The following is a 22,587-nucleotide window of genomic DNA, read 5'->3' on the forward strand; positions in this document are numbered from 1 at the left end:
AACATACAAACAACAATTTTAACAGATTTTAAAAACACCAATCAATCGACCTCGTTGAGCAAAAGAAGAATAAATGTTTTTTTCACCTAGCGATAATTCAAAATTAAGAGTTATTCGGTTATATTTAAATCACTAAGGGGCTATCCATAAACCACGTGAACATGTTTTTTTTTTTACTGAATACACCTTACCTATACTTTTAACTTTGCCGAAGATACCAGATCAATCTAAAAATATATTTTTAGATACTTAACATAGCATTTTTGTACCACCATATCGATGCCCGTGTGCTCTCTTGTACTACATGTACTTGATCGCAAAAAATTTATTTGATCAAATCAAGTTCTGCAAAATTCACACAATATTTCGCAAAACTGATGATTTCACGAAAGAAAATACTCAGTGGGACAATTATGCGTAGAAGTACAACATTTTAACGGATCGAAGGCAGAAGATATCCAATATTGAAAGTTGATTAATTCTCATGTAGAAATATGAAATTGAACAAGTTTCAACTGAACCATCAAAAAACCATAATAGGAAATTCGCTACAGTTTAAGTCGACCGATGTTGCTGTCGAACGAAATGTTTAAGAAAATAATTGAGGTCAATTTTTGCCAAAAAAAACCATCAAGGTTTATCATAACTTTGAAAGAATTTTGTCCATGGTTTTTTTTTTAAATTTATTTTCCCCAAAAGAGCATTCAGCTAGCTAAATCTAAACTCAGATGTCTGTACGTTCTCTGCAAAAGCTTATGAATTGACCCTAGTTGAAAGGATCTCAAAATCTCAGAACTGCAAATTTAACATCCTGGAGCAAAACTGTTCAATTCTAATGAAAACGCAATTTTTACCTACAAAGTAAACAAAAATATGATCAATTTAACTTCAGGAACCGAAAAAATTTTGATTTTTTTTTTTTGTTGAATTCAACAATTTTACACATTATTTCGCAAAAATTTCTTTTAAAAGAGGTAAAATTTAAAGAACCAAATTTTCAACCTTCAAAAGTTCTTTTTTTTGCTGTGTACCAATTCCGTGTTCCATCGATGTCCTCAAAAAATAAGTTATAATGCTATAATGTAAGTAATTTCAAGTCCATTTAAATTTTCATTTGATGAATACGCATGAAAAAATACCAGAAATGATAAAAAAAACGTATTTTAAGCAAAAGAATCACAAAATGTTTTATAAAGCATTGAAGTTGTGTTACTCTCAAAACAATAGCAAAATATGAATTATTTTATGGAAATATTTTTTTCACAAACTTTTATGTTTTGTACCGATATGTGGTTCCAAAATTCAAAATTTGTAAAGAGATTTAGAGTCTTTATTTGATTCAAAACGCATAAATAAGCGTTACACATTGCATTCGAAATAATTTACATCAAATTTCACAAGAATGTTCAACAATGCCCTCAAAAAGAACACTAATTCTTCGAAATTGTTTTCAAATTGAGATTTTACCAAAACAATGTTGATTGGCTAAGATTTAGAACGAACCCAAAGCAAAATATCACGATATAAATAAACCAAGTGCTATGAACTTGTTATTCCTTTTTAGACATATCGCAGTTCCAAAATTCCAAGCTGTTAATTTTCAACAATTTATTTTGATTTCAATGACATATTTTTTTTAAATACATGACAATTTTATTTAATAATCTTTTGACATAATAAGAATAAAAAAAAATTAAAGATCAATGAATTTGGCTCAAACTTTGTGGGGGCCTTCCCTATGACCAAAAAAGCCATTTTGTCCATTCAAAATGGTACGTAAATATTCGAAAATCTGTAGCTTTTCAAGGAATTAATTATTTTTTTTTACAAAAACTCAATTTCCAAATTTTGTATTTTTTCTATATGTTTGAAGGGACTTTTGAGCCATAGAGAAGGATGGTCGAAAAAATTTCCGCCGAGTTATGATTGTTGATTGAAAAAAAAAGTGACCATGAGTGACCATTGCTAAAAACATATTTTTTAAAGGTTCATAAAATTTGATATAAACATGTCTAAGAGACATTGGAGATCAGCAACTAATGGTGCGATTTTCAATGTTAATCAATCAAACATTCGTAAAATATTCCGATCTTTTCGAAAACATTATTTTGAATGGAATCTATGGGTGAAGCAATGACACAAAATGGCTTCTTTGGTCATAAGGACGGTGCCCACAAAGTTTGATCCAAATGAAAAAAATGTCGAGATCGGCTGATTTCATGAAGTATTCCCCAGTGTTAAAAAATCGCATATCAAAGACCACTGCATTTCTTTCCAATAGAATACTATGTACTTCAAATGCGTATAAAAATGTAAGCAAAAAATTATAATTGACTGCCGGTGATACAAAAGCAATATTGTAAATGAATTTTGAAATTAACAGTAACCATCATTTTTTTTTGTGCATGACAGCGTTCAAATGATTGCTTTCACCACGCAGGACCGCACAAGCTAGAAAGAGAGAAAAATGAATTAGCAAGTGCCATCGCGTCGCGTGGCTGCTTGATATTGAGCTCGGCTTGCGTTAGCTTAAACTTCGTATGCGTTCGCTGACGGTCTCTTCGTAATGACGATCAAGGCAGGCATTCAACGATCGAGTTGATGATGAAAGCTGACTGACAAAAATTCTGAGTCTAATGTGCGGTCCGATTTATCCACTGAATAAAACACTGAAAATTACTTATTTTTTACAATACAGAATAACAAAAGAAATAAATAGGCTTAGTGATTTTTCACGCTCGAAAATTGCAAATTTCACTGGGACCTCAATTTCAAAACACCAAATTTCACGCAAATTTCGCGGAACTTTAAAAATGTTAAAATAATTCTGAAAATCCTTTGTTTAAATCACAGAAACTACGTTGTATGCTTCACTATCTATTATTCTTCAATAAACTAAAAAAATCTCCACTAAATTTGAATGCAACACAAAAAAATCCTCCTGGTTTATGGATGGGCTCTATATTTATATATTTTGAAACAAAATGTAGAGCATGCGTATTCTCATTAACTGAACTGCTCTTATCATATTCGACTTATAAAGCTAAAATGTTTTCTGTTATATAATTTTACATTTTATTGAATTTCATATCAAGGCAAGATTTAACAATCTTGTCCAGTCAGAATGAGTAAAATAAATTGAATTTTCTGCGACATTTAGCCCAACAAACATATTTTTTAAGGGTTTAAGCTCACTTTTCAAAAACTAAATTCAAAATCAATTTGAAAAAATTATATAATTTTTAACAAAATCAAAATTTTTATTCTAAATGAGAAATGAAAAAAGGTAGTATTTTTAAACTTTCACGGGAACCATCCACCCAAATAAACATATAGAGTTAAAATTAAACAGGCCCAAAAAAAATATATTCTTTTAAATGTGATTCTTAAGATAAACAATACTCTTCATTTTATGTTGAATTAATTTCTTTTGATTTCTTTCAAAACTATACCTTTCAAATGAAATAGCAGAGAAATTTTTAATACAGCGAATGAAAATATTACTAAATTTAGTTGAATTCTAATAAAATTTAAAATTCTGAACATTTCTTCAAATGGTTCATATCAACTTGACACAAATATATATTCAAGCTTTTTAATTGAAAACTAATAAAATTTTATCAAATTGTCTTTTTGGATGTAATATTTATTAAGTTGTTATTTAAAAACATGATTTGAGAAAATTGATAAATTTCACGAATTTCACGCCGTCCACGAAATCGTCAAAAATCACAAACCCTGTAATGGTAATTAAACCAGGGTATTCAATCGCTTAATTCTACATTAGTTCATAAGATTATTTTGATTCCTGTTTGAGTTTGATAAATTATTTTGAGAAAAATTTCGGGATTTCGTGGAAAAAAAAAACAAATTTTGCGGATTTCACGCTGTCCGCGAAATCGTGAAATTTCACTAACCCTAGAAATAAACCTTGAAATAATATGTACGATCGAAGCAAATGAAACTCAAAGACGATGAAAAATGTTAAAAGAAATAAAACTGATCGCACACCATGCGTCTCCACCAATCTAACTACTTCGAAGAATGATGAAAAAATAAGTCCAACACTGTTTGCATTCGAAATACGTTTATTCACTAAACTTTTATTTAAGATCTTCGTTTATGTACACATTTCATCGATATATTTAAAAGTAGAATAGCCTACACATCAAGAGAGATTTATGTAAAAAAAAGTATGAGCTGCTGGAAAAAGAGGTGACAGGAATGTGTGTGTGTGTGTGTAAATTTGATCTGCTGCAGTCGTGTGTGAAATGAGATTTTAAGGTGGTGATTTCAGATCTTACTCTAACAACAAACACTTTGATCACATAAAAAGGGTTGTTTAAAAAAAGTAGGATAAGCATTTTGTGAGATTTGTGTTCTTTGAGCGATGCGTGAGAAAAGTTTTCTTTTATAAAAAATGTCGTGCTCGTTGTTTGTTTGAAGCAGTTTGTCTTAAAACCAGTCAATAAAATAGTATAAAAAAATCGTGATTTCGCTTTCTTACACAACTAAACAGTTAAGGATTAAGTGTGGAAGTTGGGGAGGAATGGAGTTTGTTTTTTTTCTCTCTCTCTTGCTTTCACATCTCTACCTCTGACTACAAGCTAAATACTACAAGTTATTAGTTCTAAGTCGTGATTGCTACTTTTCGGCTAGCGCTTTCTCCTGAATATGGACACTTTGTGCAGATGATTTGTTAAATTTTAAACACCTTCTCGCTCGCTTCTCTTACAAACTAGGGTCGCCTTTTTTGTTTTCAATTAACTACTCTTCTAAAAAAGACGATTCTTTTTGTTTTTTTAAGGAAAATGTTTTAAATACGAACTTTTTTCAACTCTTCTTGCAGATCTCGTTCCATTCGTTTTGCTAGGATATAATTTAATAACAATCATACTTATTTTTCCTTCTTCTTTCTTTTTTCTTCACTGTCTCGTCACGGACGAGACAAAGCGCATTCCCCAACGGGAGGGGGAGCGAGATTCTGTCCCGCCGACGCCATAAAATTAAAACAAATGCTTCATTTTCCCTACAATTAAGTACATTTTTCATCCGTCAGTTGCTTTTTCGCTTTTTTTGTGCCGTTTTCTCTTTAAAAAAAAAGTCAAACCCGAAACGGTTTATGATTTTGTCCAGAGATTTTTTTTTCGAGTAAAACGGGTGCCAGTTTGTCTTGCGCCACTTTTGTCTTAATTTCGTTTTGATAGTCAGAGTGAAAAATGGCCGCTCGTCAAAGCTTTCGTGTCAGAGAAAGAGGTCCGTTGCTATAGTCATGGAATGTTTGAAGATCTTTGTGGGTTTGCACTCTGCTTTGTCTTTGTCACTGTTGGTTTAGCACGTGTTTATTAATTATTGTGCGTTTTTTTATGAGGGTGAAGTCGTTTGAGCACAGTTGGACAATGAAAACTAAAGTTTTTTCATGCACTGTAATTATTAAAATTTTGATTTCTGTTGATTTTATGTTTTCATAACAATTTCAAACAATGTGTACAGAATCAAAACTTTCAATTGTTTTGAATTTTTTACAACTTTGATTGTTACTTATATTACTTTTTTGGAATGTTATTTTTTCTAATTTTCTTCGATGATAATCCAAACATATTTTGAAATTGGCAGTGCTTCCAATGTGACAGTTTTTTCAAAGCCGTCTAAAAAAATGTAATAAATAAATGCCAGATTCGTCAAATTTACAATATCTAAACATATCAAAGTGTTGCCAGATCTTAAGAGTTCAAATGATGTACAGAAATACAGTCAAATTTGTTTTTTAAGGCTGCAACATCCGGCCAGAGAAGTCTAAAAAATATTACTCAAATTTTTATAATTTATGGCAGTGCTGTCAGATTTTCAAAAATTTAGAATCAGTTGAAAGAATATAAATGACGCAGTTTAAAAAAAAATTAACTCCACTTCAGTATCAGTGTTTTAAGACAGTGTTGCCGTATATTAAAAATAATTAAATCGGAATTGCATGACAGTGTTGCTAGATCTTCAACTTCTCTTCAAATATTTTTTTTATTAGAAAGTTCTTGAAACGCCAATTCAGAGATAAATTCAGAAAGACATTTCCAAATTCAAGCTTTGATTTGCAGTGTTGCCAGATCTTCAAAACATTTGTGCCGTTAAATAGTCGATCCAACACCTTTCGAACTTTGAACAGTAAGACAAGACTGCGTTTATCAAAATTTACGACATCCGACATGAGAATGTAAAGAAAATTATACTCAAGTACTCATATCTATAAGCAGGGTTGCCAGTTAAGCTGAATATTTTTTTTAAATAATAAAAGTTAAAAAAAATTATAACTTCAGAAAAAAAACTGAAGAAATAAAATTTATGGAAATGTGAAGAGATTAGAATTTAAAAAATTTAAAAAGAAGAGATTAAAATTAAAAAAGCTAATTTTGTAATAGAAAATAAATAAAATTCAGCTTCAAATCATCAGCTTTTTTCAATAATTTTGGAATATGTCAAAATTTCTCGATATTTTCAGAAATATGTATTATTTAAAAAAATAATATCAAATTGTGTCATTAACTTATTACATTTTCAATAATGAACAAATTTACAGAAGTTGTGTGCATTCACAGTCCGGCTACGAAATAACGAAAAAAATACGAAATCTTTCTGTCATAAGTTATTTTTAATTGTGGGTGAAAGCAGTTGTCATCATTTGTTTCAATACAAAGAGACATAAAAAAAAATCAAATAATACAATAAAGTTTGAAAAAAAAAACTAATTTTCGATATTTAAAACTAATACGATCAAGTTCCAAATCAAAAACTTTTTAAATAAATTTTGAAATTTGTCAAAATTTCTTGATAGTTTCAGGGATATTTAAAATATGTTGAAAATATTGTGCCATTGAATCTGTACATTTTCAATAATCAACAAATTTACAAACGTTTTGGACACCAAACAGGCCGGCTACGAAATTATGAAAAAGCATAAAATATTTCAGTCTAAACGAATTCGTAATTATGTGTAAAAGAAGTTACTTGAGTGATTTATAAGTTAGAAAGACAACAACTCTGGTTTTTATTTTCCAGCTGTGCACTGCTTTGTCCTCTGTCGTTTATGGTTGTCTGATGATGGATTCGTTTCTAGTTTTTTAAGGGTTGAGGACTAATTATTCTTGCGTTTTGCGGTTTTGGTGGACACTTTATTTCTGAGAGATTGATGAAACAAAAAATGGTTTTGCTTTAAAGATGACTCTTTAAGTGATAATGATACAGTGATTTAATTTATGGCTTTTAATTTCATCACATTTATCAAAACAAAAGATGATTTATTCAAAAATAACAGTTTGTGTTAAGAGAGTCTTGAAAAACACAGCATTTTAAAGTGCTGTTGGACGGTTTGGTTACAATTTTCGACAATTGTCATGATTTTAAAATTAATACAATGTTTTTCCATTTGTTTCATCAATCAATCCGAAAACCCCCAAATCCTAACCTCACTTTTCCCTTCACTAACAATCCCCCCTCTTACACCGGCGTGTTCGTCTTGTCGGCCTTTCCATTTTCGTGCTTCTTGCCGTTCTCCTGCTTCGTTCCACCGTTCTTCTCCTTGGCGTCCTTTTCCGCCGCCGGCTTGGCCGAATCCGTCGTCGCCGCGCTCTTCTCATCCCCCTCGCCGTAGTGGACGGCCGGATTTTGCTGCTGCAGCTTCTCGTCGTGGAGGTCCTCGTGCGAGTGCGGGGCGATTTGCGCCTCCGAGTCGGGCCCGATGTCGGTGTTTAGGGACGCACCTGCGGAGGAGAGAGACCGGAGAAACGGAAAAGAGCAAAAAAGAGCGAGTTGGAGAGCGAGTTTTGAGATTGAGTTTGAGTGTTGAGTTGAGTTTGGTGGTGGTGGTGAGGTTTTTTTTGGTGGTTGGTGGTGGGAAGGAGGCAACGGTAATCGAGAGTTTTTTTTAAGTTACAAAACATTGAAACACGTTTTAGACGTTTATTAATTTATTTTAGTTTAGTGAGTTAGTGTGTGTGGGTGTGTGACATTAATGTACGAGGATGAAAAACCTTGCTTGAGTGTTGTGCGGGGTGTGCGTGTATGTGTTTTTTTTTATTATTTAAAAAAAACTTTAAATTGAGCAGAACACAACTATTCGAGGACAAACTTAACTTGTTTTCAGTTCTTGTGTTTTTATTGCCTGGCAATTTTCCTACCATTTTCATAATCGATTTTTGAATGACATTACTACATTCACTTAACGATTTTGCGGTTTTTCAAATTAAATTGTTCGCTCTACAGCATTGCCTCAGCGATCTCTATTGCAAGATTCCTACTCGAAACTAGATGTTGCTGCTTTACACCAGGTAAATTAAAAAAGATGAATATAATTTTCTCATTGGTAAGATGAAAACTACAACAACCATGCGTTCCCATTGTTTTTAAATCATTCCAAAACAAGTTTGTTCTTTTATTACCTCTTAAGTTTCAAAATAATCTTCAAATATAAAAAACCTAGGAATTTTTGGACAATATCAATCTCTCAATCAAATAAGCATATTCGAAATTTGATAAAATTTTGGAAAAACGTACCATTTAAATTAAACACTTTTTTCGGGGTTCCCGATTTCATGAACCAAGCAATTCAAATTTCATAAAAAAGAGCCAAGTTTTTTAAACCTAAAAAAGATCCAAATAAAGCAACATTCGTTGATATCTCAGAAGTTTAATAGGAGAGATTTTACGAACTCTTTAAACAAAATGGGACATTTTTTGCCATCTTTGGCTGTCATAGCTGAGACATTGTAAGAAATTTAATTTTTAGTGCAAAGTCGAATTAATCAATTGAGCAATTATCTGGGACTTCGGTATATGATGAATATTCTTATTTTTTATTTGCCTCAACCTTCAAAATGTCCAAGAAAGTAATAAAAATTATCCATTCGTCCACACAAGGTTTCATACAATTATTTCAAGTGTTTATGCTGTTTAAATCTTCAAACGCAATTTCTGAACTCTTTGATGTCTTCGGCAAAATTTTAAGGTAATGATAATTCAGAAAAAAATGGTTACACTTAACATAAAATTTACCCTTTTACTTTATTTTCACTAATAAATATTTTTGTAAAAAGAGGGATTTTTAATTCTGCACAAGATAATTAAGCCTGACAATAAAAAAAAATTCGAAGTCAAGAAATAAAATATTTTATGAATAATCTGATATGTTAGATAAAAATATTTTCAAATTATTAAATCAGGCCAATTCTTTAAAAATAACAGAAAAAAACATTTTTGAAAACCAAAATGCACTTCTAAACAGTGTTAAAAATAATCATGACATTATTACATCTGGGAATGAGTACATCTTTTATGTCAGAAAAAAATCTGTAATTCTTCATCTAAAAAGTTGTAATTTTTCCGCTTTTCTGTTGTTATGCCACTTTTTCAGTCTAAATTGGTGTAATATTACATCATCAAAGTGGTAATATTAAACCATACTATTTTACACCTAACAAATTCACACATTTTTTTTACAGTGTAGCCAAACTTCTATTTAAGTTTAATTTGATCATCATTATGTTTTATGCTAGTGGTGCCAATTTAAAAGAGAGTAAAATAAGCAAAACAAAATTGTTGATCCAATTTGAATCTTAAAAAGCATAACAAAGTGGAGTTCGCAAATTATTGGAAAAACTTTTGTGTGATGAGTTTACTTATTTGTTGTGACCTTCATAATGCATTAAAGAATATGATTTTTTGTTTTAAAACTGATGAAAAACATCAAAAAGTTAAAAGAAGATAATTTGACTGAGATAAAAACATATAAAAAACTTAAAATTAAAGAAGAAAAACATAAAAAAGTTAAGTTTTTCGTATTACAATAATAATTCAATAAGTGAAAAAAAAAACAAAAATCGAAAAAATGTGTTTATCTGATAAGTTTTTAAGGACAAATAAATAAAAAAAAACAAGTATAACAAGTTAACCTCAATTTACTGCCCCTGATCGCATAAATGTCCAATATGCTTTTTCGTTCACTCGTAGCCTTATTAGTGGGACAAATTTGCCTTGAGTTTTTCTCAGCGTGTCAGCATAAAAAAAGAGGTAATATTAAACCTTACAATTTTACACCTTCCAAATTTAAATATTTTTTACTGTGAAGGTAAATATGTTTTCAAGATTATGTCTTTTGCCTCAAAACCGAATTCAAGGAGGAAATGGAGGACAAATTTAAAAAAATGTGAATCTAATAGAACATAAATATAAAATATTTCATATTTCATAGAAATAAAAAACGAATCAATTTCAATAATTTTTGCCAAAACATAATTTGCAGCTGGTTCAATCTTGCTACAATTGTATCTAAACCAAGAAAATTTATTTCAAATTTGATTTTCAGTAGTTTCTATTTATTTTTCTGTTGATATGATGAAAAAAGCTTTAATTCTAGATTTTTTCCAATATGTTGTAGTGCAGGAGGGAGAGATGAAAATGTTGTAAAATATTTGCAACTGCGTAATGAATAAAATGAATGAAACATTTTCTTTTCTTTTTTCTTAAAGTCTTTAGTATTAACAGAAAAATAATGTAAAGAGAGTAAAAAAGGAAAAAAAAGGAAATAGTTTTCTGTTGTTCATCAAAAATTATTGCATTTTTATATAAACTGAAAGGGAAATTTGGTAAATTTCTCTAAATTGAGTAATTCAATTCAGTGAAGTTTGGATGTTTTGGGTTTCAGATTTTTACTTGGTTGAGAAAATTCAACCAATATTGAGGTTAAATTTCTTAAAAGCTTGAAATTATATTTTTTGTATCATTTGACAGGAACAAAATATTCAAGAATGTCCTTTCTTTTTTTTTTCGAATGGAAAAAAATACAAATGATTCTAAACATGCAATCGATGTGCTGAAATGAAAGTGTTTTTGATCCAACTTTGTAATTTATATGATTCTACTGAATGCACGGATTGGTGTAGCAATTCTAATCGGTCCTGAAATATCTTATGATTTCTACGATGAGACATTGATTTGTGCGACAATCTTTGAACGATCATTTGATTAATGCAAAACAAAAGATACGACTTTAATCTGTACAAACCTTTTTTCGTGTGTGATGTTCGCGTTTCGAAATGATTTTCGTGTGATTTCGTGTGTTTCTTCCCGATTTTTTGTTTAAATGCTAATTCTCGATTATCGTTGCATCTCATCACTGATTTGTTCTCTCTCTCTCGCTTGCTCTTTTCTTGCTGTCTTCCGTCTCCGTCTCACTCAACGCACGGTTTGACGATGATGTGATCCGCCGGAGGGGAAAACTTCCATCCCGTTTGCTGGTGTTTGTTTCGTTTGGCTATTTTTTTTTTGTTTGTTTTTCATTTTTGAGTTGTTTTGAGAAAGCAGTGCACAAATTCACAAGTGTTTATCAATCATTTTGAGGAATTTTTCAAATTATGCTCAATTCAAATAACAAGTAAAGGCGATGAAGGGAAAAGTGTGGATGGTGTGAGAAGAAGAAGGATGGGCGATTTGCTAATTTTATGATTGCAAAAGTGCCATTTATTTCGACTGTGTTTGGGAATGAGTGATAAAATTAACTTTCAAGCGTAAGCTTATCGATCGTTTCAAAGTGGAGTTATCGGAGAACTTGAGGAAAAAAAAATGACTATGAGATTGTTTTAGATCACTTTTCTTGCTTTATTGAACACACTTGTCGTACTTTTCACTCGGCAAGAATTTTCACGGTTCGATTTCAGTATCTCGTTTCTTAACGACTAACCTAATTATTTTAATGATGTGGTTGCTTGAAGAAGTTGACATTTAAAATATTTAAAACTGTCTTAAGGATTTTATTGACTTTTATCAAACAAACTTATAAGGCTTTTAAACTAAGATAACATAATATTCGAGACAGAGAAAGTGCTTTAAGTCGTAATAAATGTTTGATAAAGTCACAGTTTTCCTTAAGACATTTCAAAAAATCACTTATCACTGTGTCTTCTTAGCGAAAATCTAGTTTTCTTAGCACTAAAGTTGTACACATTCAGCTTGCAAAATTTGTAACAAAATCTTCAAAAGAAAGGGGGAAACTCTTCCCGCCTGAATACATTTTCCGGCAAATGCTAATCCGTCCTGCTAGTTACCCTATATCTTTGCTGATTGCATCCAATTTAAGTTCCTTCTCAAAAGAAAGAAAGGAAGGAAACTGAGCAGAAAGGGGCAGCAAGATTTACATAAGCGTAATGACGATGATTAGAAACATTCTGGCGGAAAATGAGCATGCTTTTTGGGTTGGAGGGGGAAAGGGGAGGCACTTACTCGGAATAACTACAACAAAAAACTAATACTATAAGAGCTCTATAGTTGAAATTTGTTTGTTCTTCTCGCTTAATATCGCAAGCTTAAATTAAGTTGATTTCTTGTTCTATACATGAGCAGAATCACTGATAAAAACACTGGTTAATCTCTCTTTCTAATAACAGGCAAATTATGGAAATCCTCAAATGGCAAAATAAACCTTTCTCTATAAATTCGATCTGTAACTAAGCTATTCATCTTACTTAAGGCAAGCCATTTATGGTTTGATTTCCCACACAATCGCCATTTTGATTTTCACGCTCATATACAACTTTAAACTCAAAATTGACAAAATTGACAAAATTGACAAAATTGACAAAATTGACAAAATTGACAAAATTGACAAAATTGACAAAATTGACAAAATTGACAAAATTGACAAAATTGACAAAATTGACAAAATTGACAAAATTGACAAAATTGACAAAATTGACAAAATTGACAAAATTGACAAAATTGACAAAATTGACAAAATTGACAAAATTGACAAAATTGACAAAATTGACAAAATTGACAAAATTGACAAAATTGACAAAATTGACAAAATTGACAAAATTGACAAAATTTGTGTTTGCTGTTATGACAATTAAATCGAGCTCCTCAAGTTGTCAATCAAAACAAAATGGCGATTGTGTCAAAAATTAATAAAACAAAAAAACTATGGTATCCTTTCCTTCTAAAACTTTCTTTGAGCTGTCAATCACATCACGGACGGATGGTTTGCGTGAAATTAAACGTCAAAAAGTAGGCATGTTAGCATTAATTTGTTCGGTTTGGATTTTGCACGCTGCTGTGTGGTTGGTTGTGTTTCGTTTTGTTAACTAGGTACATTAAACATGAGCTTCAAGTTTACGAGTACAAGCTGACTGAAAAAGAGCAAAAGAAAGCAGGCAGTGGGTGGGGGGCAGGTTGGGGTGAGGGGTTTTAAGTTGAGAGAAAAAAGAAAGGAAAGAGAGAAGAAAAAAACCGAGAGTCAGTTCTGGTTGGATTAATCAAAGCAGTTAAATGATGAACTTATTTGTTTTTAAACAATGAATGACGCAGAATGGAAGATTTGAAAACGAATGCCAAAATGGAAGGGGGAAATGATTCGGGGAAGGAACAAAATTTTCGCGCGGTGCCAATTTTGTTGATTTTTATAATTTTAATTTTTTTATACGATCAATTTTGCTCTTTTTTCTGTTGCATTAATTGCGAGGAGATTTGACATGGAGACGCATGGTGTGTTTCACGAGTTAAAATTTAGACAATTAAAAAGGAAACGAACGAATATTTACAGAAAGGAAAAATTCTGCTTGACCAACTCACCTCGGAAGCACCATCTGCCGGTGGCCCGCGCAACCAGGATGAGCGCAACGGCGGCCAGCACGATCAGCGCCGCCAGGACAATGCCAATGATGCCACCGATGCCGACGCCGCCCGACTCGTCCACCTCGGCGTCCAGCGAGCTCAGCATCACGGTGTAGTCCTGCACGCCAAAGTCGTTGGACGCTCGGAGGGTGTACTTTTTCGTGAGGTCCTCCAGCGTGAGGCCGGCGATGGTCAGCGTGACGTTGTACGCGCCGGATTCCTGAGGAGAAAAAAACATTTTTTATTATTTTCGCATTTAAAAAATAAATATGTGACAGCAAATTTTGAACTTTCAATCCTACCGCAGTCCATTGAAATTAGATTTATTTTTCAAGTGGTTGGATAGCAATAAAATCAACAAAGGTAAGTGATAAAAAAATTAAATGAAATTAATTCTAGCCAAAACACTTAAGTTTAATAGAGAAATATTGGCTCTTTACAAAACTTTTTGATATGAGATTTTGAACAATATTGCTAATTTTTTCCAAGAAATGAACAAATATAAAATCAGCCCATGAAAACGGGAACCACTTAACCGCAAATAAGACACGATTTAGTCAACATAGATTTGTTATTCTGAGGCGCAGTAGTTCGTTATATTGATATATTGGCCCTTTTTAAAAGTTAGTCTTAATTTATAATACTCAAAGTATTTGTGTTTGAAAAGATCGGAAAATAAATAAAAAAAATGTCATTAAAAAGATTTACCATTCGTTGCTGAAATACTTCAAAATTGGGCAAAGCAAAGCAATCCACTTTAACAACCCCCGGGCCTTTTGTGGGCTCTGTTGCAAGTTTCTGCTCATTTCTAGGCGTCCGAAAGTTATGTGTGGTGAGTCACTCAAAACCTCTTTTACGCTAATGGACCGACGTTTTACTTCCCCATCCGATAGAAGGGCCTGATAGGGTTAAACTTAAGGAGGTATTAGACTATGACAAACTAACAAACTCGTTCTTTTTCTTTTTTAACAGTTTGCCAAAATAAGTGAAGGCTGAAAGTTCTGCAAACATATGTAGGCAAACTGTCAAAAAGTGCTATTTTGCTCCTTTAGAAAAATGCAATTTTCCTGTTTCTTTTTCTTTCATCCGCTATAGCTATCAGAGACCCTATCTTCAGTGTATCTTTGACAACTTTATGGGAAATTTTCGTTTTTTTAGAATTAGACACTACTTTAAAAATTCAAAAACTTGAAGCAAAAATTAAACTTTAAATTGCTGTCTACACCTTGCCAACGGCGCACTGAATTAATCGATTTGATGTTACCAAAAAACCGTCGTAAAAAATATTTTCGAGTAGGATTTCTATTTTTTTTTCAAAACACTTTTTTTTATATAAAATTGGCTCAACAGTTTTTGTCCGTATTTCTCTATGGCTCAAAAGTTGCGGTTTGTCCCTAATTTTTTTAAAAATGAATATTAAAAATACACCAAATTGATCAGAAAAATCTTTCAAAAAACACAGATTTTCGAATATTTACCTATCTTTTTTGTATAGACAGCAGTTAAAATGTATGGAATCTTATATGTGTTAACCAAAACATAACTTTTTTGGTCTTAGGAAAAGCCCCAAAAGTTCGAGCCAAGTCTAAGCATTCTTCCCAAAATTTCTATCAAATACCATATATTTAAGAGCTACATATTTTCACTTGTAATATTACATAAAATTTATGTAACATAACGCAAGGCAAAATTAACACTGAGGCATTTTACATACAGATGAAAAAATGCCTTTTTACTGTGTAGAAGTTTAAATAGATCGTCAAATCATGATTATATTACATCTGGGAATGAGTACATCATTTATGTTAGAAAATGTATAATTTTACCTCTAAATACGTGTAAATTCACCTCTTAACCTGTGTAATTCGCATTTTTTTAGCCTGAATTGAGGCAATATTACATCATAAAAGAGTTAAAATTAAACCTTCTAATTTTACATCTTCCAAATTTACATTTTTTTTATTGTGTCACAGCAAAAAATTGTGTAAAATTTTAAGTTTAAAATTGGAAAGATTAATATTACCTCTTTTTTTATTCAAAAAGCAAAAAATTAAAATTTGTTTATAGGACCTTTAAAAAATTAAATTGATGTAATATACTCAATCCCAGATGTAAAATTACCATGATTTTTTTACTGTGTAGGTGTCAAGGATCACAATTATGGAAAAGGGTAAACAAAACAAATAATGCTCGATTTGACTTCGAAAGGAGGTTAGGTCCGTTTGTAATTTAGTAATTTCATTTTAGAGATACTTCAAAAAAACAGATCCAATAAAGTTCAAAAATGCTATTCAATGAGAAAATGTAGATTTATCGACTTTGTTATGAAAATCATCAAATTATGAATATTATTCAAACGTTTTAGTATATAGTGTAAAGACCGAAATGCAGGTTAAACATATGTTGTTGTTTGAAATTCTTTAGGTTTTTTTTTTTATAGAATGTCTAATTAACAATTTTTTAGAGCTCTTTTAATCCAAAAACTCTAGGCTTGCGCTCAAACTCAACCTTTTTCAACGAATCATCTCCCTAGTAACATTTTTAAACTTACAGGTTTTATGATGGTTCTGAAAACCCTCATACAGCCTAAATAGCTTTTTATGGCCTACTTGAAACCTAAAATGTTACTAGGGCTTTGCTGTTAAATCTTCGCAGTAGGCATGCCCACTGGAAAACAGGGACATAGGAATCCAGAAACTATTGTACTTAGATTTTAACCTTTAAAATCTAAAAAAGTTTTGGTTGAAGTGTTTTTGGGATACTACTAAATTGAATGATCTGCCTTATTTGCAATAAGTCTAATTTGAATGTTTTTTTATCAATTGCATGCGCAACATCTTGGAAATTTGATATTTATTAAAGTTCCAAAGAATTTTTGGTTTGCGTAATTTTTCATGAGTTGGATCTATTCTTTTAAGTATAATTGAAATTCATAGTTTTATGGATTTCAAAAAAACAAATATAAAAATTTAACTCACCAGTTGCTCAGGCACTCGCGCCGCGAATCGATCCTGTTCCGTGCCCTCCTCGATGCCGACTCCGTCGACGGTCCAGTGGGTGCGCGGCTTGGGGTTAGCTTCGATGACTAGCGTAACATCGACGGTACGTCCGAGGGTCAGCCCATGGATGGTGTGCTCTGGCAGGTACAGTGGGGGGACTACAATTTTAAAGAGTAAATTAGTAAATTTTGATGGAATTTTGACGAAAACCAATAAACTTACAAGAAACGGCCAACTGCAGGCTGGTCTGCGAGGATCCCTCGGGGTAAGCAAGGTGTCTGGCCTGGCAGATGAGTCGCTTGCCGTTGTCGTTACCGTTGATGATGCGGCGCAGGGTCAGCGCGGTTCCCGTGGTTCCGTCCTGTTCAAAGTCCTGCTGCTTGTCGACGCCGTCGTAGATTGGGTCATTTTCTGAAATTATGAAAAATCATTGAAAATTTGTTTTCTTCGGGAATTCGGGGAGATTTGACTTACCCAAGAACCAGGCGAGCTGGGGATCCGGATTTCCTCCGGTGGTCACGCAATGAGCGGTGATCTGCTTTCCAGCTTCAAAGTAGGTGGTCTCCGGTTCCAACTGAATTGTTGGCTGTGACGGGGACACTGAAAAAAACAAAATTTTAATTAAGTCCCTTTTCTCTTGCTTTCTTTCCAGGTAATTTCTAACCTGCCACGACAACATCGATCAGCCCCTCGGCGCTGAGGCCGTCCACAAACACCGAACACTTGACCTGGCCGTTGTGGGCCGTCGTTATCCGGTCTATCGTGACGCCGCACTGGCCCTTCTGGTAACCTTCGCCAAAGTACTGCAGCCCGTTGGCCGCCGGCTGGCCCGGCGTCAACGCCACCTGTTGGCTCGAACTGGGCAGGGTGAATCTGGGAAGAAAGGTTGAGAAGTGATTGAATTTCTTAAATTTCTTAAATTTCTTAAATTTCTTAAATTTCTTAAATTTCTTAAATTTCTTAAATTTCTTAAATTTCTTAAATTTCATTAATTTCTTAAATTTCTTAAATTTCATTAATTTCTTTAATTTCTTAAATTTCTTAAATTTCTTAAATTTCTTAAATTTCTTAAATTTTTTAAATTTCTTAAATTTCTTAAATTTCTTAAATTTTTTAAATTTCTTAAATTTCTTAAATTTTTTAAATTTCTTAAATTTCTTAAATTTCTTAAATTTCTTAAATTTCTTAAATTTCTTAAATTTCTTAAATTTCTTAAATTTCTTAAATTTCTTAAATTTCTTAAATTTCTTAAATTTCATTAATTTCTTAAATTTCTTAAATTTCATTAATTTCTTTAATTTCTTAAATTTCTTAAATTTCTTAAATTTCTTAAATTTCTTAAATTTTTTAAATTTCTTAAATTTCTTAAATTTCTTAAATTTTTTAAATTTCTTAAATTTCTTAAATTTTTTAAATTTCTTAAATTTCTTAAATTTCTTAAATTTCTTAAATTTCTTAAATTTCTTAAATTTCTTAAATTTCTTAAATTTCTTAAATTTCTTAAATTTCTTAAATTTCTTAAATTTCTTAAATTTCTTAAATTTCTTAAATTTCTTAAATTTTTTAAATTTCTTAAATTTCTTAAATTTCTTAAATTTCTTAAATTTCTTAAATTTCTTAAATTTCTTAAATTTCTTAAATTTCTTAAATTTCTTAAATTTCTTAAATTAAATTACTTACGTGCAAAACTGAATCGGCCGTCCGACGCGGCACATGAGGCTAACATTTCGCTGATTCTCGGTGACCACCACCTGGGCTGGATCGGTGTCCACCCGGATTTGTGACTGTGCGCTGATAATGGCTGAAAAGATATAAAAAAAAATCCATCATAAATTATGCATTCAAGCTTAAACACCGCGGCAACAAATTGCTGGAAAAAAATAATCAAATATTGATTTTCGGCGGCAAGTTCCGGCAGGAAGGGGAATAAAATCACTTGATTTAAATTATGCAATGCTATGCAAAACTCTCTCTCTCTGGATGCACACAACTTCTAAAAACAATGCAACACAAATCGACTGGATTGCAGCGATTTGGGATTTGTTGTTTTTCCGGTTTGTCCACCGGATGGAATAAAATGTTTTTGTTTGCAAATGAATTTCTGTATGAATTTTTCATGAGTGATTTTTTTTGCGCATGTTAAATTTCTAAACAGAGCAAGATTAATGGATTGTGATGGCATATGCCACCCGCCCTCGCTGGAAAAATTGACTCTTTTACTTGTGCAAGAACACAAATTACTTTAATCCCCATCGGATGAGCGAAATCCAGTCCCAAGTCCCAAAAAAAGTTAACTGCTTAAATTGATGTATCCTCAAAATTCTTACAAGAATTTTCCCCTCCAAACAAGAAAAAAAGAGAATAATTTCATCCTGCCAGTTTCAGTGGCTCCCATTAATCCTAACCCTAATCTCATTTCAATCTAGTTGGTCCTCGAGGGAGGGAAAAAAAAGCTCGCCGGTCGTCGTCTAATTAAAACGGACCACCGCTGAGAGCTTTTCCCCACCCGACTCCCCTAAAAAAGAGGGGGGATGGAAAAGCGACCACCACACAATCACAACTTTGTCAATATGATAGCTTTGGCAAAAAGTTTTCAAATTTGTGTCCCTCCCACGATGAGTATGTGTGCAGCCATTTTTTTTGGGTGTGGGTGGACGTTTCATTTATTTACTTTTACAAGCCCATTTGAAACTTGAAAGCTTCCAGCAACAAGCTGGATGAAAATATAGCGCACCAAAAAAAAGAAGCAAAATATTCTCATTATCCTTGACTGATTGACTAATTAAGGGGGTCGTTAGATGAAACCGCAAAACCGGAGGGTGGAAAAGTTGTTTTTGGGGCGTTATTGGCTGTTTAGAGGGGAATTTTGTACCGCGTACTTTGCAATGAGAGTAAATAAAGTTTGTGGATTGAAACTTATAAATTCATTTTGATTTTGATATTCGATAAAAAATGTCAAATGAGAGTAAATACACATTCATGCATGCATTCTGCTAAAACGCTCAACCAAACCACAAATGAGAGTAGTTTATGCAAATATAAGATTTTTTCAGCACGATTTTTTTGTAACTTTTTTTTACAACTATCAATTTTCGATACAAGTGCTGTAAATTTTAAAATTTCAGCAATCAAATGGATGCTGAAAAGTACTTTTCAGTACAGTTATTTTTGGCGATGAAAAGTATGTCGTTTCATCATTTGAAACAAGTAAAATTGACTGAATTTGGGTAAAAATAAAAAAAAAGTATGTAAATTCATTTATAATTGTTGTCTTAAATTTATTCAAATTTGACCTATGTCTTTACGAGTAACAAACGTGGAGATAGGTTTTGAGTCCTCAAACAATTTTTTTTCTCTACCCTCCCTTCTTCAAAACTCCCTAAATAATCACAGGTAGATAAGCGCTTTCAAACCCCTTCACAATCACAAATGAGTGAGATGTTTAGCTTTTTCTATCCTCTGTTTGTTTCCTTTCACCACTTCGCCACAGCGCGTGGGTTGTTGTTGTGGTCACATTTTGTGTGTTTTGGAAGTGCATGAAAAAAAAATGTGGGAGACTCTTCGAAACATCGCATCGCACGAAAAACAAACACCCACACTTGCACAAACACACAAGCAAAAGTGATTGTGTGTGTCGCATGCAAATATCTGGCATCGATGGAAAGTTCTATTGCAAGGTGACGGTGTGCTTTCCTGACATAATATCATAAATTTAATATTTATTTGAAAATTTACAAAAAGGTGAAAATTTTGTAAAATGACATGCTATTTATTGCAAAATAAAATATAGTTTAACATTGTAATTTTACCTCAAAACTATGTAAATTTCAACTAAAATTACACATTTTGAAGTGTAATTTAATCTTAAATTCACGTAAAATTACACAAACAAGGTAAATTGACACCTTTCTAAACACTTTCAACTGTGTTTCATCAAACATTTGTAAGGCGTGCGCCAACGTGACAACAACGTCACGATACCACAATAACGACGAACTATTTTTTTCAACCGTTTTCCCTGATTTTTTTGCATTTCGGTGAGGAACTCTTTCCCTCGGTGTCGGCTCGTATCGGTTTTTGGTTTTTGGACGTAGCGACCGTCAATGACTACTAGGCTTAGTGATTTTTCACGCTCGAAAATAGCAAATTTCACGGGGACCTCAATTTCATAACACCAAATTTCACGCAATTTCGCAGAACGTGAAAAATGTTGAAATAACTCTGAAAATCTAATGTTTAAATCACAGAAACTACTTTTTATGCTTCATTATAAACCTATTATTCTTCAATAAACTGACGTGAACGTGACAAAAAAATCTCCTAATTATCAAAAAAAAAACCGTATGGTTTATGGATGGGCTCTATTTATATTTTGAAACAAAATGTAAGGCATGCGTATTCTCATTTATTGAATTGCTTTTTCAATATTCAACTAAAAAAGGTTAAAAAGTTTTCGCTGATTTGCTTCTGTTTTATCAGCCTCAATTTTATTGAATTTCATATCAAAACAAGATTCAACAATCTTGTCCATACAAAATTTGTAGAATAGTTTAAATTTTCTTCAACATTTAGACCATTCAAAATAATTTTTAAGGTTTTCATCTCTCTTTTCAAAAACGAAAATTAAAACCCACAGTCAAAAATATTATAAATTGTTACGAAATCGAAATTTTTATTCAAAATAAGAACAGAAAACAAAAAAATATATTTTTTTAACTTTCACCCAAATAATCAAATATTGTTAAAATAAAACAGGACTCAGAAAAAAATCTGAAATGTTTTAAAAAGGTGATTTCAAAGATTAAAAATACTCTTCATTTTATTTTGAATAAAACAATGCTTGATTCTTTTAATTTCTTTTGAAATCATAATAAATAAAATAGTTGTAAAATTTGTACTACAGCGAATTAAAATATTACTAAATTCAGTTAGTTTCTACAAAAACTGAAAATTTGAATAATTCTTCAAATGATTCATATCAAGCTTATCAAATGAAGACTAGTAAAATTTACTTAAATAGTCTTTATGGTTGAAATATTTATTATGAAGTTAGGCCGATGCAAATATTTAAAAAAGTTTTTGTCCCTCGGCCCTGGCCAAGGTCAAGGGGGGGGGGCAAAAAAATAAAAAAAATATAAAAATTTAAATAACAAGCCATAGTCTTCACATTTCAATGAAAAAAGTGTTTTAAAATGCATTTTACACTAGTTCAGTTGTTTTGCAATCATTAGTTTTCAAAAAATCTAAGATCTGACAAAAACAAAAATTGTATCGAAAAAAAAGATTTTGCATCGAAAATTTTCAAAAAATCTTAAGATTTTTTAACAAACCCAAACATGCTAAAAATGATTTTAAACGCAGGAGAATGTATTTTAATTTGATTTCAGCTGGTTGCACTTGAATTTTCATTGAAATTTTGAAGTTTATTGTAAAAATATTTTTTTTGCCCCCTGATTTTTCGGGCCAATTTTGAAGGGGGGGGTGACAAAAACTTTTAAAAATATTTGTACCAGCCTTATTTGAAAAAAAAATTATTTGAGAAAATTGATAAATTTCAAGAATTTTACACCGTCCGCGGAATCGTCAAAATTCACTAACCCTATATAAGTAATTGTACAAGGGTATTCACTCGCTTAATTCTACAGTAGTTTTCAAGATTATTTTTATTCCTGTTATTATATTCCTGAGTTATATTTTGAGGAAAATCAATACAGTTTCACAAAAACATAAAATTTCACGTTATTTCGCGGAAAAAGCCAAATTTCGCGAATTTCACGCTGTCCGCGAAATCGTGAAATTTCACTAACCCTAATGACTACCAACGAAGATAGCACTGTGAAAAATCGTTTACCTTATTTTTGATAAATTTTGATAAATTTAACTAATAATCATTTTTTTGAAAATAAAATTTTATTCAATATCAAACTACTAGAAA

At 31.7% G+C, this 22,587-nt stretch overlaps 2 protein-coding genes across 5 annotated transcripts in view; one reads left to right on the forward strand and one right to left on the reverse strand.

Moving 5' to 3' along the window:
• The window catches only part of LOC120432544 (uncharacterized), a 658,780-nt gene that overhangs the window by 326,285 nt on the left and 309,908 nt on the right, over positions 1-22,587 (forward strand). The window lies entirely within an intron of this gene.
• The window catches only part of LOC120432537 (fasciclin-3), a 158,312-nt gene that overhangs the window by 16,712 nt on the left and 119,013 nt on the right, over positions 1-22,587 (reverse strand). For 3 of the 4 annotated variants that reach the window (XM_052708500.1, XM_039597761.2, XM_039597762.2), the window contains exons 2-7: positions 18,333-18,453; positions 17,317-17,525; positions 17,127-17,252; positions 16,875-17,063; positions 16,632-16,810; positions 13,612-13,873 (exon numbers count right to left, since the gene is read on the reverse strand). In XM_052708500.1, the coding sequence (XP_052564460.1) occupies positions 13,612-13,873; positions 16,632-16,810; positions 16,875-17,063; positions 17,127-17,252; positions 17,317-17,525; positions 18,333-18,453 (1,086 nt within the window). Of the gene's footprint in view, positions 1-4,580; positions 7,752-13,611; positions 13,874-16,631; positions 16,811-16,874; positions 17,064-17,126; positions 17,253-17,316; positions 17,526-18,332; positions 18,454-22,587 lie in introns of those variants that run through there. The other variant, XM_039597763.2, reaches the window with a different exon arrangement.

Source organism: Culex pipiens, chromosome 2 (assembly GCF_016801865.2).
Source record: "Culex pipiens pallens isolate TS chromosome 2, TS_CPP_V2, whole genome shotgun sequence".
Classification (NCBI taxonomy): Eukaryota; Metazoa; Arthropoda; class Insecta; order Diptera; family Culicidae; genus Culex; species Culex pipiens.